The sequence below is a fragment of the Netta rufina genome (assembly GCF_964035555.1).
Source record: "Netta rufina genome assembly, chromosome: 18".
NCBI classification, from domain to species: Eukaryota; Metazoa; Chordata; class Aves; order Anseriformes; family Anatidae; genus Netta; species Netta rufina.
Genome location: NC_140142.1, coordinates 4,455,506 through 4,471,415, shown reverse-complemented (window position 1 = coordinate 4,471,415; position 15,910 = coordinate 4,455,506). Strand labels below are relative to the sequence as shown.

The window sequence follows — 15,910 nt, the reverse complement described above, 5'->3', positions numbered from 1 at the left end:
TTTGCTATTTTTTTTTTTTAAATAACGTCTCTCAAAGGAGATGGGAATGCACTGCAGCTGAGACCTATGAATTTCTGCTTGCTTCTTTATTGTCTGTAGCTACACAGAAAGCCTGGCTTTAGATATACATGAGATAATTATGAAAAGTAAAGAGATAAATGAACAGGTAGGAGGCTAACATGACATTAATTAAATCGACACCACAACTTGGAGAACATATTTATCAAGAAAAATAAAACCAAATTGCTTTCCTAACTGTTTCTGAGATAAACTCAGAACGTAAAGGCACATTATTTTTTTTTTAAAGAAATATGTATTCAAACAATTTCCTCAGTGCATCCTTGAGCTCCTGGTTCCTCATGCTGTAGATGAGGGGGTTCACTGCTGGAGGTAACATGGAGTACAGAAAAGATACTGCAAGGTCCAGGGATGGGGAGGAGAATGAGGGGGGCTTCAGGCAGGTAAACATGATAGTGCTGACAAACAGGGAGACCACGGCCAGGTGAGGAAGGCACATGGAAAAGGTTTTGTGCCGGCCCTGCTCAGAGGGCATCCTCAGCACTGCCCTGAAGATCTGCACATAGGACACCACAATAAAAACAAAACAACCAAAGCCTAAACAAAAGCTAAATGCAATAAGTACAACTTCCCTGAGGTAGGCATCTGAGCAGGAGAGCTTGAGGATCTGGGGGACCTCACAGAAGAACTGTTCAAGGACATTGCCTTGGCAGAAGGGCAGGGAAAATGTGCTGGCCGTGTGCAGGACAGCATTGAGAAAGCCACTGCCCCAGGCAGCTGCTGCCATCTGGGCACAAGCTCTGCTGCCCAGGAGGCTCCCGTAGTGCAGGGGCTTGCAGATGGCAACGTAGCGATCGTAGGCCATGATAGTAAGGTTATAATACTCTGCTGATATGCAGAAGAGAAAGAAAAAGACCTGAGCAGCACAGCCTTGATAGGAGATGGCCCTGGTGTCCCAGAGGGCATTGGCCATGGATTTGGGCAGAGTGGTGGAGATGGATCCGAGGTCGAGGAGGGCAAGGTTGAGGAGGAAGAGGTACATGGGGGTGTGGAGGCGGTGGTGGCAGGCTACGGCGCTGAGGATGAGGCCGTTGCCCAGGAGGGCAGCCAGGTAGATGCCCAGGAAGAGCGCGAAGTGCAGGAGCTGCAGCTCGTGCATGTCTGCGAATGCCAGCAGGAGGAACTCACTCACAGAGCTGATGTTGGGCGTTTGCTGGTTGTGGCCATGGGTTTCTTCCAAGGAGGGAAAAGGCAGTAAGAAAATACAACACAATTATCTGTTGATATCTGATTCAATTTCAACCTATTAAGCAGACTTTAGTCAGGTCCATTTCATGAGCTCTGACTGATGTTGCCTGAGGGTGTCCCTGGGATCAGGAGACTCTGTTGTGGGCAGTGTAGTTAACAGTCCTTACCTATAAAAAAAAGTAAAGAGGAACACGGGGTATTCTCAGATTATTTTAACTCTTGATATGAACAAATTGCTGCTCCCAAGTCCCCTAGCAGCAAAGAAGCTCTGTGGCAATTTCTTTTTTCCATACTGTCATTCCTGGTGCAGTACAAGTGAAACCTTGTGGACCCTCAGAGTCGCAGATACTATTCCTCTAGTGCAGAGTGTACTACAGAGAGCACAGCCAGTCTGTCCATCCGTTCTGGTCTCAGCTGCCCTGTGCTGGTGGGAGAGAAGAGCAGCGATTGTCCCAGGGAGGTGCCTGAGCCCTCCCTCACACAGCATTTGTGGCAGGAGCTGCCTCTCACCGCCTGCCCATGTCCTTGCTGGGAACTGGTTCTCTGTCCCCACATCTCTTCCCTGTCCATGCTAACAGACCCCATCGCACAAGCTGTGTGCTCAGACTCACTCAGATTCCACTCCACTGCAAGAATCTTAAAGCAGAGAATCCAAAAAAGCCTTCCTCTTCAGACTAACCAAGCCACAGTCTTCCTCCTGAAACGCCCATTCATAAATGCCATTCTCTAAAGTATCTCCTAGTCCAAATTACAAGTAGAGTGAGGCCCACCCTGACAGATACTATCAGCCATCGGGTGTGCCAGCTCTAGAAGACCCCTCTGGCAACCCCACCTGCATTGCCCTGCTGCCAGAGCCTCACGGTGTCAAGAGCCTGCAGATGTGTCCTGCCACACGCTGCCCTCTGTTGTTGCACTCCTCAGTGCGTCCAAGCCCTCTCTCCTTCTCTCCTCAATGTGTGCCAGCTGCGGTCAGAGCCCCCAGCCCTGCTGCGCTGTGCAGAGGAGCTGCTCCTGAGCATGTCTCTCTGCAGCGCTTGCCAGGATCTCCGCTTGTGCCCAGGAGCCCAGCCCAGCTCAGCAGCACAGCACCCGACCATGGCATTTCTTGCTCTGTGCCCTTGGGCTCCTTCGAGGTGTCCCCAAGGCCTCAGGTCTGACAGCTCCCGAAGGCAGCAGGGTCTCTGCTGAGGTGTGGTGTTTGAAGCACACTGAACACATCACCAACTGCCCTTCTCTGAACACAGGGGAAATGACTTTTGAAAGGGTGATTAGTGCTTTTAAACTGTGGTTGTCAAATATGATGTGCTTTAACCTGGCAGGCAGCTCGGCACCACATGGCTGTTATCTCGCAACCATCTCTAAAAAGACAATGGGTTGAAATGCAATACAAGCTTTCAGAAGGATTCGGAACATTTGCTTCCCTTTCTCAAATACTTCTTCTGCTGTGGTGCCCCATGTGATGATGACACCAGCATGCTGGAGTTGTTCAGGAGCTTCCCTGTGTTCTTGAGCACTCTGGGTCAGCCCATGGCAAATGGTAGGGCTGTGTTTCCAGCCCTGGCGCAGTTGATTCCAGGTGGGCAGGACACCCCTCCATGTGAAAGCAAAGTGTGGCTTGTGTACTGCTGTGAAAGGGATGGACAAAAATGCATTAGGAATATTAATTGTGGCATAGCACTTGACTGCCTTTGACTCCAGTTCATACTGAATGAAGTTCTAGCATACCCGGCACAGCAGCAGCCAGTGGTGGTGGGACTTGATTCAGGCCACAGAAGGCCATCGTTATCTTTGACTCACCATTAGAATTTTGCACTGTCCATATGGGACTATTAAAGGGTGAGAGAGTCTTATTGATCAGTCCTTGGCTCTCCAGTTGATGAACCAGCTCATGCAGGGGAATCAGGGAGTCTCTGTTAGTGTAATACTGCCTCAGGTGCACGGCTGGTAGTGATTGGCACCTGCTGCTCATTGGCCATCAGCACCTCCAGAGCAGAAGGGTCCTGTGAAAGAGTGGGCAAGGTAGACACAACTGGTTAATGTCCTCCATCTCCCAGGCAGCTATGCCAAAAACCCACCAGTGAAATTTGGATCTTGCAAGTACCCTCTTTGAAGCAGTCTATGCCAAGGATGCACAAAGGCTCCAGGATAGTCTCAGTGGGATGCTTTTGCCACTCTTTCCCTGTGAGACTCACTTCAGCCTCCAGTACTGTTAACTGCTGGGATCCCCCTGTCACTCCAGAAATACAAATGGCTTCTGGCCCTTGATGACATCACAGTACACTGTGCACCGCTGTCCACTAGAGCCTGATTCTGCTGTGGGCCTGATGTGCCAGCCATTAAATCCTTAAAGTCGAATAGCACACAATTGTCTGTTTTCTCCCCCTGGCTTGAGGCAGGATCCCTCTAGTCCTGCTCATAGTATTCATTAGTGTGTCTGGAGGACTATCTGCTGGAAACTGGAGAAACAATGTTCACAGAACACCTTTTTGCCAATATTTTTCCTTGCACTTCATGCATCTGTGCCTCTAGAACGGCGGTAGATTTTTCCATCCCTTTTTCTTAGGGCTTATAGGGTTATCATCATGGGGGACTCCCTTCTGAAAGGGACAGAGGGCCCAATATGACAACTGGGCCCAACCCACAGACTTCTCACGGAGAAGAGACATTGCTAAGAAAGTTAAGTGCATGGTACAGCCCACCGGCTACTACCTGTTACTGGTCTTTCAGGCTGGAAATGAAAAGGTAGCAAAGAGAAGTCTGAGAGCAATCAAAAGGGACTTTAGAACTTTGGGGAGACTACTTAAAGGATCAAGGGAACGGGTTGTGTTTGCCTCTGTCCTTCCGATAAGGGGGGATCAATACTGACAAACAGACTCATCACATTAATACATGGCTTCGGGACTGGTGCAACCGACAGAACTTTGTTTTTTTTCAATCACAGGAAAGTCTATGTGACACCGGTTCCACTGGCACCAGATGGGATGCGCCTCTCTCAGAGAGGGGTAAGGATTTTGGCTCAGGAGTTGCCAGGGCTGATAGATAGGGCTTTAAACTAGAGTCGAAGGGGGAAAGGGATAAAACCAGGCATGCTGGTGATGAGCTGGTGATGGTGCACTAGAATCAGAGGGACTGTGTGCCAGTGAGGCCTTTCGGTCAGCTCCACAAGGTGCTGCATGCAATGAAGTGCATTTGAAGTGCTTCTACACAGATGCATGCAGTATGAGGAATAAAATGGATGAGTTAGAAGTCTTGGCCCAGTCCCACAGCTACGACATCATTGGCATAAGCAAAACCTGGGGGGATGAGTCCTATGGCTGGTGTGCTGCAATAGATGGCTCCAGGCTCTTCAGGAGGGACAGGCAGGGCAGGTGAGGAGGTGGGGGTGGTGGTGATGTATGTGAAGGAGGGGCTAGACTGTAGGGAGCTTCAAGTTGGGGATGGCAAAGTTGAGAGCCTCTGAGTAAGGATTAAGGGATGAACAAATGAAGGGGATGTCATCGTGGGAGTCTATTACAGACCACCCAACCAGGATGATGACACCGATGAATTATTCTTTGAGGAACTAAGACATACCTTGAGATCAACTACCCTTGTCCTTATGGGGGAATTCAACTTGCCAGAAGTTAATTGGGTATATCACACAGCCAACACGAGCAGGTCCAGAAGGTTCGTAAAGCACCTAGATGATAACTTCTTGGTGCAGGTGCTAAGAAAGCCAACCAGGAAAGGTGCCTTCCTTGATCTGTTGCTGGAAAACAGAGAGGGTCTTGTGGAAGACGTGGCAATTGGTGGCCGTCTTAGTCATAGAGACCATGAAGCAGTTGAGTTTAAACTTTTTTGGTGACAGAAGGAAAACTGCCACCAAAACTTCAGCCCTGGATGTGGGGAAAGCAGACTTCAGGCTGCTCAGGGAACTAGTCAGCAAGGCCCCTGGGAAGCTGCTTTTGAAGGTTTTGGCATCCATCAGTGTTGGACAGCCTTTAAGCACTGCCTCCTAAAAGCACATGATCAGGGAATTCCAAAATATTGGAGGTCAAGCAGGCAGTGCAGAAGGCCGGCCTGGCTGACCAGGGATCTTCTGGAGCTTAGGCATAACAAGAAATTGTATGGCTGCTGGAAGCGGGGTCAGTCAATGTGGAAGGAATCCAGGGACACTGTTCACGTTCGTAGGGAAAAAATTTGTGTGGCCAAAGCTCAACTAGAGTTGAAGCTGGCCACATCTGTGGGAGACAATTCAAGATGTTTTTTTAGATATGTGAACAAAAAAAAGGAGAACCAAAGAAAACATAGGTCCTTTACTTGACGGGCAAGGTCTCCTCACAGACGAGGACATAGGCAAAGCAGAGACGTTTAATGCTTTCTTCACCTCTGCCTTCAATGCTGATGATGGGCTTTGGGACCCTGGGTGCCCTGAACTGGAGAACCATGCCAATGTGAATGACAAACTCCCAACAGACCTTGAGCGTGTGCAGAATTTCCTGCTCCACCCGGATCCATACAAGTCCATGGGTCCAGATGGGATCCATCCCAGGGTGCTTAAAGAGCTGGCTGATGTCATCGCATGACCTCTCTCAATAATTTTTCAATGGTCTTGGGAATCTGGAGAGGTCCCAGTAGATTGGAAGCTGGCAAACGTTGTCCCAATTTTCAAGAAGGGCAAGAAAGAAGACCCTGTCAACTACAGGCCTGTCAGTCTCACATCAGTTCCTTGTAAAATTATGGAGATTATCCTAGGAGTTATTGAAGCGCACCTGGGAGACAAAGCAGTCATTGGTCCCAGCCAACATGGGTTCATGAGGGGTAGGTCCTGTTTGACAAATTTGATTTCCTTTTATGATAAGATCACCCATCTAGTCAATCAAGTGAAACCAGCTGATGTGACCTTTTTGGATTTCAGTAAGGCTTTTGACACAGTTTCTCAAAGGACCCTACTGGACAAAATGTCCAGCATACAACTTAACAAAAACATCATGCAACGGGTGAGCAATTAGCTGAAGGGTAGGGCACAAAGAGTTGTGGTAAATAGGGCCACATCAGGCTGGTGGATGGTCACCAGTGGGGTCCCCCAAGACTCCATTTTAGTGCTAGTCCTCTTCAATGTCTTTATACATGATTTGGAGGTAGGACTAGAAGGTGTTCTGAGCAAATTTGCTGACGACACCAGACTTGGAGAAATTGCAGATTCTGCTGAGGATAGAAAGGCCTTGCAGAGAGACCTGGACTGATTGGAGAGCTGGGCAATCACCAACCACATGAAGTTTAACAAAGACAAGTGCTGGGTCCTGCACCTGGGATGGGGCAACCCTGGCTATACATACAGACTGGGCGATGAGATGCTGGAGAACATCCCCACAGAGAGGGATCTATGGGTTGTGGTTGAAAGGAAGTTGAATATGAGCCAGCAGTGTGCCCTGGCAGCCAGGAGGACCAATCGTATCCTGGGGTGCATCAAGCACGGCATTGCTAGTCGGTCGAGGGAGGAGATTGTACTGCTCTACTTTGCCCTGGTGTGACCTCACCTTGAGTACTGTGTGTAGTTCTGGGCACCACAGTACAAGAAGGACATTAAACTGTTGGAGAGTGTCCAGGGGAGGGCGATGAAGATGGTGAAGGGCCTAGAGGGGAAGACGTATGAGGAGCGGCTGAGGGCACTGGGCCTGTTCAGCCTGGAGAAGAGGAGGCTGAGGGGGGACCTCATTGCAGTCTACAACTTCCTCATGAGGAGGAGCAGAGGGGCAGGAGCCGATCTATTCTCCGTAATCAACAGTGATGGAACCCAAGGGAATGGCATCAAGCTGAGGCAGGGGAAGTTTAGGGTGGACATCAGGAAGAAGCTCTTCACTTATAGGGTGGTCGCACACTGGAACAGGCTCCCCAGGGACGTAGTCACTGCACCAAGCTTGTCAGAGTTTAATAAGCATTTGGACTGTGCCCTTAGTCATATGGTCTGAATTTTTGGGTAGACCTGGACTTGATGATCCTTATGAGCCCCTTCCAACTCAGGATATTCCATGATTCTATGATTCAGAATATTCTATGATTCTATGGCATTATTTTTTTTTTTTTGTGACTTTTTCCCATTGTAACAGAAGAGCTGTAGCTAACTGCTTCTGGAAGACAAATGGAATAGCTTCTTCAGTGCATGCTTGAGTTCCTGGTTCCTCATGCTGTAGATGAGTGGGTTCACTGCTGGAGGTATCACCGAGTAAAGAACTGTCACCACCACGTCCACGTGTGTGGAGTAGATGGAGGGGGGCTTCAGGTGGGCAAATGTGGCAGTGCTGATAGACAGGGAGACCACGGCCAGGTGAGGGAGGCACGTGGAAAAGGCCTTGTGCTTGCCCTGCTCAGAGGGCATCATCAACACAGTCCTGAAGATCTGAATATAGGACACCACAATGAAAATAAAACAACCAACACCTAAACAGAAGCTAAAGGCAATGAGCCCAACTTCCCTGAAATAGTCTGAGTCTGAGCAAGAGAGCTTGAGGATGTGGGGGATTTCACAGAAGAACTGGTCCACAGCATTGCCTTGGCAGAGGGGCAAGGAAAATGTGTTGGCCGTGTGCAGGACAGCAATGAGAAAGCCACTGCCCCAGGCAGCTGCTGCCATCTGGGCACAAGCTCTGCTGCCCACGAGGCTCCCGTAGTGCAGGGGCTTGCAGATGGCAACGTAGCGGTCATAGGCCATGACGGTGAGAAGATAAAATTCTGATACAATCAAGAAGACAAAGAGAAAGACCTGTGCAGCACAGCCTTGATAGGAGATGGCCCTGGTGTCCCAGAGGGCATTGGTGTCGTGGTTTAACCCGACCGGCAGCTAAACACCACGCAGCCGTTCGCTCACCCTCCCCCCTCCCTCTCTGGGACGGGGGAGAGAAATGGAAAGTGAAGCCCGTGACTTGAGATAAAGACAGTTTAATAAGACAGGAAAAAAAAAATAACAAAAATAATAATAACAATAATAATAATGATGATACAATGGGGATAATACGAAAGTAATAATAGTATGTACAAACAAGTGATGCACAATGCAATTGCTCACCACCCGCTGACCGATGCCCAGCCTAACCCCGAGCAGTCCGGCCCCCTCCCCCCGGCTAGCCACCCCTATATATTGTTTAGCATGACGTCAGATGGTATGGAATACCCCTTTGGCTAGTTTGGGTCACCTGTCCTGGGTCTGTCCCCTCCCAGCTCTTACTGCACCCCCCAGCCTGCCCGTTGGCAGGACAGAGCAAAGGCTGAGATGTCCTTGGCTTAGTATAAGCACTGCTCTGCAACAATTAAAGCATCGGGGTGTTATCAGCACTCTTCTCATTCTAAGCCAAAACACAGCATTCCACCAGCTACTAGGAAGAAAATTAATTCTGTGCTAACTGAAACCAGGACATCTATCCACCCCTTATTCCATACCATTTATGTCATGCTCAGGTTACACTCTTTTCCATACATTCTAATTAGTCACCTATAGTAATCATGGTAGTGATAACATACAGTATAATATACTATTTAACATGGTGCAATTCAGTTCATGGGCTATTCTCACCCAGTATTAAATCTCCTTGAGGTACACACCGGACCTCTCCGTTCTTTTGCATCACCCACCAAGTATATCCAGGTCCCTGAGCGAAAACAATTCCACGAATAGGTTTGCCTTTTCCTGAGGCAGGAGTAGCCCAGACTGTTTTACCCAGCATATTTTTTACACGCACTACAGGAACTTTATCCCCATCTACAGTACGTAACAGGTTTGATTGGGCAGGTCCAGCTCGGTTGGTAGATCCCCTAGTATTGACTAACCAGGTGGCCTTTGCCAAATGCGTATCCCAGTTTTTGAACGTCCCAGCGCCCATTGCTTTCAAGGTAGTCTTTAACAGGCCATTGTATCGTTCAACTTTCCCGGAGGCTGGTGCATGATAGGGGATGTGATACACCCATTCAATACCATGTTCTTTGGCCCAAGTGTCTATAAGGTTGTTTCGGAAGTGAGTCCCATTATCTGATTCTATTCTTTCTGGGGTGCCATGTCGCCATAGGACTTGCTTTTCAAGGCCCAGGATGGTGTTCCGGGCGGTAGCATGAGGCACAGGATATGTTTCCAGCCATCCGGTGGTTGCTTCCACCATTGTAAGTACGTGGCGCTTGCCATTGCGAGTTTGAGGGAGTGTGATGTAATCAATCTGCCAGGCCTCTCCATATTTCTATTTCAGCCATCGTCCTCCATACCAAAGAGGCTTTGACCGTTTGGCTTGCTTGATTGCAGCACATGTTTCACAGTCATGAATAACCTGTGCTATAGCGTCCATGGTCAAGTCCACCCCTCGATCACGAGCTCATCTGTATGTTGCATCTCTACCTTGATGGCCTGAGGTGTCATGGGCCCATCGGGCTATAAATAATTCACCTTTATGCTGCCAATCCAGGTCCACCTGAGCTACTTCAATCTTAGCAGCCTGATCCACCTGCTGGTTGTTTTGATGTTCTTCAGTAGCCCGATTCTTGGGCACATGAGCATCTACGTGGCGTACTTTCACAGCCAGGTTCTCTACCCGAGCAGCAATATCTTGCCACAATGCAGCAGCCCAGATAGGTTTGCCCCTACGCTGCCAGTTGTTTTGCTTCCATTGCTGTAACCATCCCCACAGGGCATTTGCTACCATCCATGAATCGGTGTAGAGATAGAGAACTGGCCATTTTTCTCGTTCAGCAATGTCTAAAGCCAGCTGAATGGCTTTCACTTCTGCAAACTGACTCGATTCACCTTCTCCCTCAGCAGCTTCTGCAACTCGTCGCGTAGGACTCCATACAGCAGCCTTCCATCTCCGATGCTTCCCCACAATACGACAGGACCCATCAGTGAACAGGGCATATTTCTTTTCATTCTCTGGCAACTGGTTGTACAGTGGGGCTTCTTCAGCACGACCCACCTCCTCCTCTGATGATATCCCAAAGTATTTGCCTTCTGGCCAGTCCATGATCACTTCCAATATTCCTGGGCGACTGGGGTTTCCTATTCGAGCCCGCTGAGTAATCAGTGCAACCCACTTGCTCCATGTAGCATCAGTTGCATGATGCGTAGAGGGGACCCTTCCCTTGAACATCCAGCCTAGTACCGGTAATCGGGGTGCTAGGAGGAGCTGCGCTTCAGTACCGACCACCTCCGAAGCAGATCGAACTCCTTCATATGCTGCCAATATCTCCTTTTCAGTTGGAGTATAGCGGGCCTCAGATCCTCTGTATCCCCGACTCCAAAACCCCAGAGGCCGACCTCGAGTTTCCCCAGGTTCTTTCTGCCAGAGGCTCCAGGTGGGGCCGTTCTCCCCGGCTGCAGTGTAGAGCACATTCTTTACATCTGGTCCTGTTCGAACTGGCCCAAGGGCTACTGCATGGACTATTTCCTGCTTGATTTGTTCAAAGGCTTGTCGTTGTTCAGGGCCCCATTCAAACTCATTCTTCTTGCGAGTTACTTGGTAGAGTGGGTTTACAATCAGACTGTAATTTGGGATGTGCATTCTCCAAAACCCCACAACACCTAGGAAAGTCTGTGTTTCTTTTTTGTTAGTTGGTGGAGACATAGCTGTTATTTTGTTGATCACATCCATTGGGATTTGACGACGTCCATCTTGCCATTTTATTCCTAAAAACTGGATCTCCCGTGCAGGTCCTTTGACTTTATTTTGTTTTATGGCAAAACCGGCTTTCAGAAGGATTTGGACTATTTTCTTCCCTTTATCGAAAACTTCCTCTGCTGTGTCACCCCACACAATAATGTCATCGATGTACTGCAGGTGTTCAGGAGCTTCCCCCTGCTCTAGTGCAGACTGGATCAGCCCATGGCAAATGGTAGGGCTGTGTTTCCACCCCTGGGGCAGCCTATTCCAAGTATATTGGACTCCCCTCCAAGTGAAGGCAAATTGTGGCCTGCACTCTGCTGCTAGAGGGATGGAGAAAAATGCATTAGCGATATCAATTGTGGCGTACCACTTGGCTGCCTTCGATTCAAGTTCATACTGAAGTTCCAGCATGTCCGGCACTGCAGCACTCAGTGGTGGCGTGACTTCGTTCAAGCCGCGATAGTCCACTGTTAGTCTCCACTCGCCATTAGACTTTCGCACTGGCCATATGGGACTATTGAAAGGTGAATGAGTCTTGCTGATCACTCCTTGGCTCTCCAATTGACGAATTAGCTTATGGATGGGAATCAGGGAGTCTCGGTTGGTGCGATATTGCCGCCGGTGCACAGTTGTGGTAGCAATTGGCACTTGCTGTTCTTCGACCCTCAGCAACCCCACAACAGAGGGGTCCTCTGAGAGACCAGGCAAGGTAGATAATTGTTTAATGCCCTCTGTCTCTAAGGCAGCAATACCAAAAGCCCACCGGAACCCTTTTGGGTCCTTGCAGTATCCTCTTCTAAGATAGTCTATGCCAAGGATACATGGAGCATCCGGACCAGTCACAATGCGGTGCTTTTCCCACTCATTCCCAGTCAGACTCACTTCAGCCTCCAATACAGTCAACTGCTGAGATCCCCCTGTCACTCCACAAATATAGATGGGCTCTGGTCCTTTATAGCTCGATGGCATTATAGTACATTGTGCACCGGTGTCTACTAAAGCCTTATACTTCTGTGCGCGTGATGTGCCAGGCCATCGAATCCACACAGTCCAATAAACTCGATTGTCCCTTTCCTCCCCCTGGCTGGAGGCAGGGCCCCCCTAATCCTGGTCAGAATCTTCCTCGTTTCTGTGTTTGAAGGACTGTCTGCTGGAAGTTGGAGCAGCAAACTTTTCGGAGAATCCCTTTTTCCTGATTGTTTTCTTTTGCAACTCACGTACCCGTGCCTCTAGGGTCGCGGTAGATTTTCCATCCCACTTTCTCATGTCCTCTCCATGGTCTCGTAAGTAAAACCACAGGGTGGCACGGGGTGAGTACCCACCATATCGTCTTCCTTGTGTGGGTGAACGCCTACCCCTGACAGCTGAGATACTGCTTTGTACAGGTGCGAAGGAGAATAATCTCTCTTCAAGTTGGTGAACCTTTTCAGAAAGTTTCTCCCAAGTGTTCTCCTTTGGTCGGTGGGCACTGGTTGGTTCAGGTGGGGAGGACAATAGATTCTCTTCAAGTTGGTGAACCTTTTCAGAAAGTTTCTCCACAGCTGAGACGCAGGCCTGTAAGGAAGAGGAGAGACTTTCTTCGTACTGCCGGAGTTGTTTAGCCGCTTCACCCACTGTGGGTTCCTCATCCTCTTTCCAGGCCATTATTGCCAATGAGCTGGCATATGATGATGGTGCACTCCGTACAAACTTCCGCCACATGGGTCGTGTACACTTGACTTCATCTGGATCTGTGGATGTTTGTTTGAGGTCTGGATCCTCATAAATCACTTCCCGTACGGCTAATTCCCTCAGGTACTGGATTCCCTTCTCCATAGTGGTCCACTTGCCTGGTAGACATAAAATATCTTCCTTGAAGGGATACCTTTCCCTCACAGCTGAGAGGAGACGCCTCCAGAGGCTGGTGGGTCGTGCTCCATCTGCAATTGCTTTGTCAATGCCGGCGTCTCGAGCAAGGGATCCCAGCCGCTTGGCTTCCCTGCCGTCTAATTCCACACAATTGGCTCCAGAGTCCCAGCACCGGAGCAGCCAGGTGACAAGCTGCTCACCTATACAGCGACCAAAATCTTTTCGCACATCTCGTAGCTCGCGCTCGTTTAGGCTTCGGGTAGTTACTGTTGCTCTTTCGGCATCCTCATCTTCCTCCTCCTGAATCCTTGACGGCCCAGCGTCGTCATCATCTTCGTCATCTCTATACTTAGTTTTGGCAGAAGCCTTACCTGGATTGGCAGAAGACTCTCTGCGTTCTAAACGACTTGAATTTCTGTACCATATTTTCACCTTCTCTACAGGGGCAGCTTGCACTGCTACTGCTCGTTTCTCTGACTTTGTTACAGGGTCTGCCACAGGGGTTGGAATGCCCTCTGCAGGGTCAACTTGCACTGCTACAGCTCGTTTCTCTGACACGGCCACAGGAGCTGGAGCGGCTACAGGAGCTGGAGCAGTTGCAGGAACCGGAGCTGTAGCGGCTACAGGAGCTGGAGCTGGAGCTGGAGCAGTTGCAGGAGCTGGGACTGGAGCAGCAGTAGGAGCTGGAGCTGGAGCGGCTTCAGGAGCTGGAGCTGGAGCGGCTTCAGAAGCTGGGACTGGAGCAGTTGCAGGAACTGGGACTGGAGCAGCTGCAGGAGCTGGAGCTGGAGCGGCTTCAGGAGCTGGAGCTGGAGCAGTTGCAGGAACTGGGACTGGAGTAGCGGCCGGAGCTGGAACTGGAGCGACTGCAGGAACTGGGACTGGAGCAGCTGCAGGAGCTGGGACTGGAGCGGCTGCAGGAGCTGGGACTGGAGCGGCTGCAGGAGCTGGAGCTGGAGCGGCTGCAGGAGCTGGGACTGGAGCGGCTGCAGGAGCTGGGACTGGAGCGGCTGCAGGAGCTGAGACTGGAGCGGCTGCAGAATCCACCGTAGGGGTCACAGTGGCCGTTGGATCTGTCACAGGGTTTGGAGTGGCCGCAGGGTCTGTCACTAAGTTGACAGCAGTATCAATGGCAGCTCGATAGGCATGAGCCAGGCCCCAGCACGTTACAATGATTTGTGTTACTTTGGAACTGCCAGAATCATTACACCTTTTTTTCAAGCATTCTGCCAGTTTTTGAGGATTTTGCCATTGTTCAGGGGTGAATTTCCAACACACTGGGGGTGCCAACTGCTCTAGATGCCTGCCCATATCCACCCATACTCCCTGCCACCCACAACTATACTGCCTCCGGGCAGATCTCCGGATGAGCTTCATAAGTAGTTGTTTAACTTTAAGCAGAATCTGAAGTGCATTCATGAGGCAGAACAACAAGACTATGGTATTCTGAGTATTCCAGAAATATTCAATATCTTGGAGAGCTATTGTGACAAGCTCAGGGGATAAGAGGGTGGTGAAGGAGGAAGGCAGAGTGACCCAGGAGGATACAGGGGTGGTGAAGGAGAAAGGGAGAGTAAGCAAGTAAGGAAAAATATCCTCCCCTTTCCCCTCCACAGATTGACTCTCTAATGGAGAAAAACAATAGGTATAATTGCTAATAGTTCCCAAGATGCTGTTTCCAAAGTACAGAGTCCACGATGTTACTGAGTATAAATACCAAGTTAGAGTCATGACCAGATATCTTATCGTCTCATAAGCCATTGCTATAACACTTAGTACCATAATGGTCTGAAACCAGGGCCCGGAGAGGAGAAACAACACTACAGAGAGCAAATACGGAAAATAATGTACTATAATACTCAATTTGGAAAACAGGCGCAGCAGAGTTGTGATTAAAGCAATCAGCATCATGACAAGTGACTATTAAGCAGGTCTAATCCTTACACCAATTTTAGTTTAACACACTCTGATCAGATCTGCCGTTATCTCAACCTTTCGGGCCCCACGTTGGGCGCCAAAAAGACTGTCGTGGTTTAACCCGACCGGCAGCTAAACACCACGCAGCCGTTCGCTCACCCTCCCCCCTCCCTCTCTGGGACGGGGGAGAGAAATGGAAAGTGAAGCCCGTGACTTGAGATAAAGACAGTTTAATAAGACAGGAAAAAAAAAATAACAAAAATAATAATAACAATAATAATAATGATGATACAATGGGGATAATACGAAAGTAATAATAGTATGTACAAACAAGTGATGCACAATGCAATTGCTCACCACCCGCTGACCGATGCCCAGCCTAACCCCGAGCAGTCCGGCCCCCTCCCCCCGGCTAGCCACCCCTATATATTGTTTAGCATGACGTCAGATGGTATGGAATACCCCTTTGGCTAGTTTGGGTCACCTGTCCTGGGTCTGTCCCCTCCCAGCTCTTACTGCACCCCCCAGCCTGCCCGTTGGCAGGACAGAGCAAAGGCTGAGATGTCCTTGGCTTAGTATAAGCACTGCTCTGCAACAATTAAAGCATCGGGGTGTTATCAGCACTCTTCTCATTCTAAGCCAAAACACAGCATTCCACCAGCTACTAGGAAGAAAATTAATTCTGTGCTAACTGAAACCAGGACAATTGGCCATGGCTTTGGGCAGAGTGGTGGAGATGCAGCCCAGGTCGAGGAGGGCGAGGTTGAGGAGGAAGAAGTACATGGGGGTGTGGAGGCGGTGGTCGCAGGCTACGGCGCTGAGGATGAGGCCGTTGCCCAGGAGGGCAGCCAGGTAGATGCCCAGGAAGAGTGCGAAGTGCAGGAGCTGCAGCTCGTGCGTGTCTGCGAATGCCAGCAGGAGGAACTCGCTCACAGAGCTGATGTTAGGCATTTGCTGACTTTGGACATAGACCCTACGAAATGAAAGAAAATATACATGTATAGACTGTTATGAGTAAAGTTTCTGAACAAAATTCCCAGTAAAAGCCTTACATTCCCTGTTTCCAAGAGGACTTTTGTCTATCTCCTTGTCTGGAGCCCTTCTTTGTGCTTGCTGAATGTCCTGTACACAGCAGCCACTTCTGTCCATCAGCTCCCAGTGGGACACCTCTAATCCAGTGAAATGGTTAATGTCATTGCTGTGGAGACACACCTTAACCAGAGGGCACATCCCGGAGGGCTGCTCTGTCCATCCCCTGGTGC

At 49.6% G+C, this 15,910-nt stretch overlaps 1 protein-coding gene and 1 pseudogene across 2 annotated transcripts; both read right to left on the bottom strand.

Annotated features, from left to right (window-relative positions):
- Window positions 1–301: 301 nt before the first annotated feature.
- Window positions 302–3,046, bottom strand: LOC311216288 (olfactory receptor 14C36-like; the record flags this gene model as incomplete). The annotated part of the gene is made up of 2 exons (XM_084297834.1): window positions 302–1,251; window positions 2,992–3,046. 2 exons carry the CDS (start codon window positions 3,044–3,046, stop codon window positions 302–304), a joined length of 1,005 nt encoding a protein of 334 aa, XP_084153960.1.
- Window positions 3,047–3,832: 786 nt separating this feature from the next.
- On the bottom strand, window positions 3,833–15,599 carry LOC311216287 (olfactory receptor 14C36-like; annotated as a pseudogene). Its single transcript has 3 exons — window positions 15,360–15,599; window positions 7,372–8,062; window positions 3,833–3,863 (listed from the first exon to the last, which is right to left on the bottom strand). The product of its transcript is annotated as an olfactory receptor 14C36-like (transcript).
- Between the last annotated feature and the right edge of the window lie 311 nt (window positions 15,600–15,910).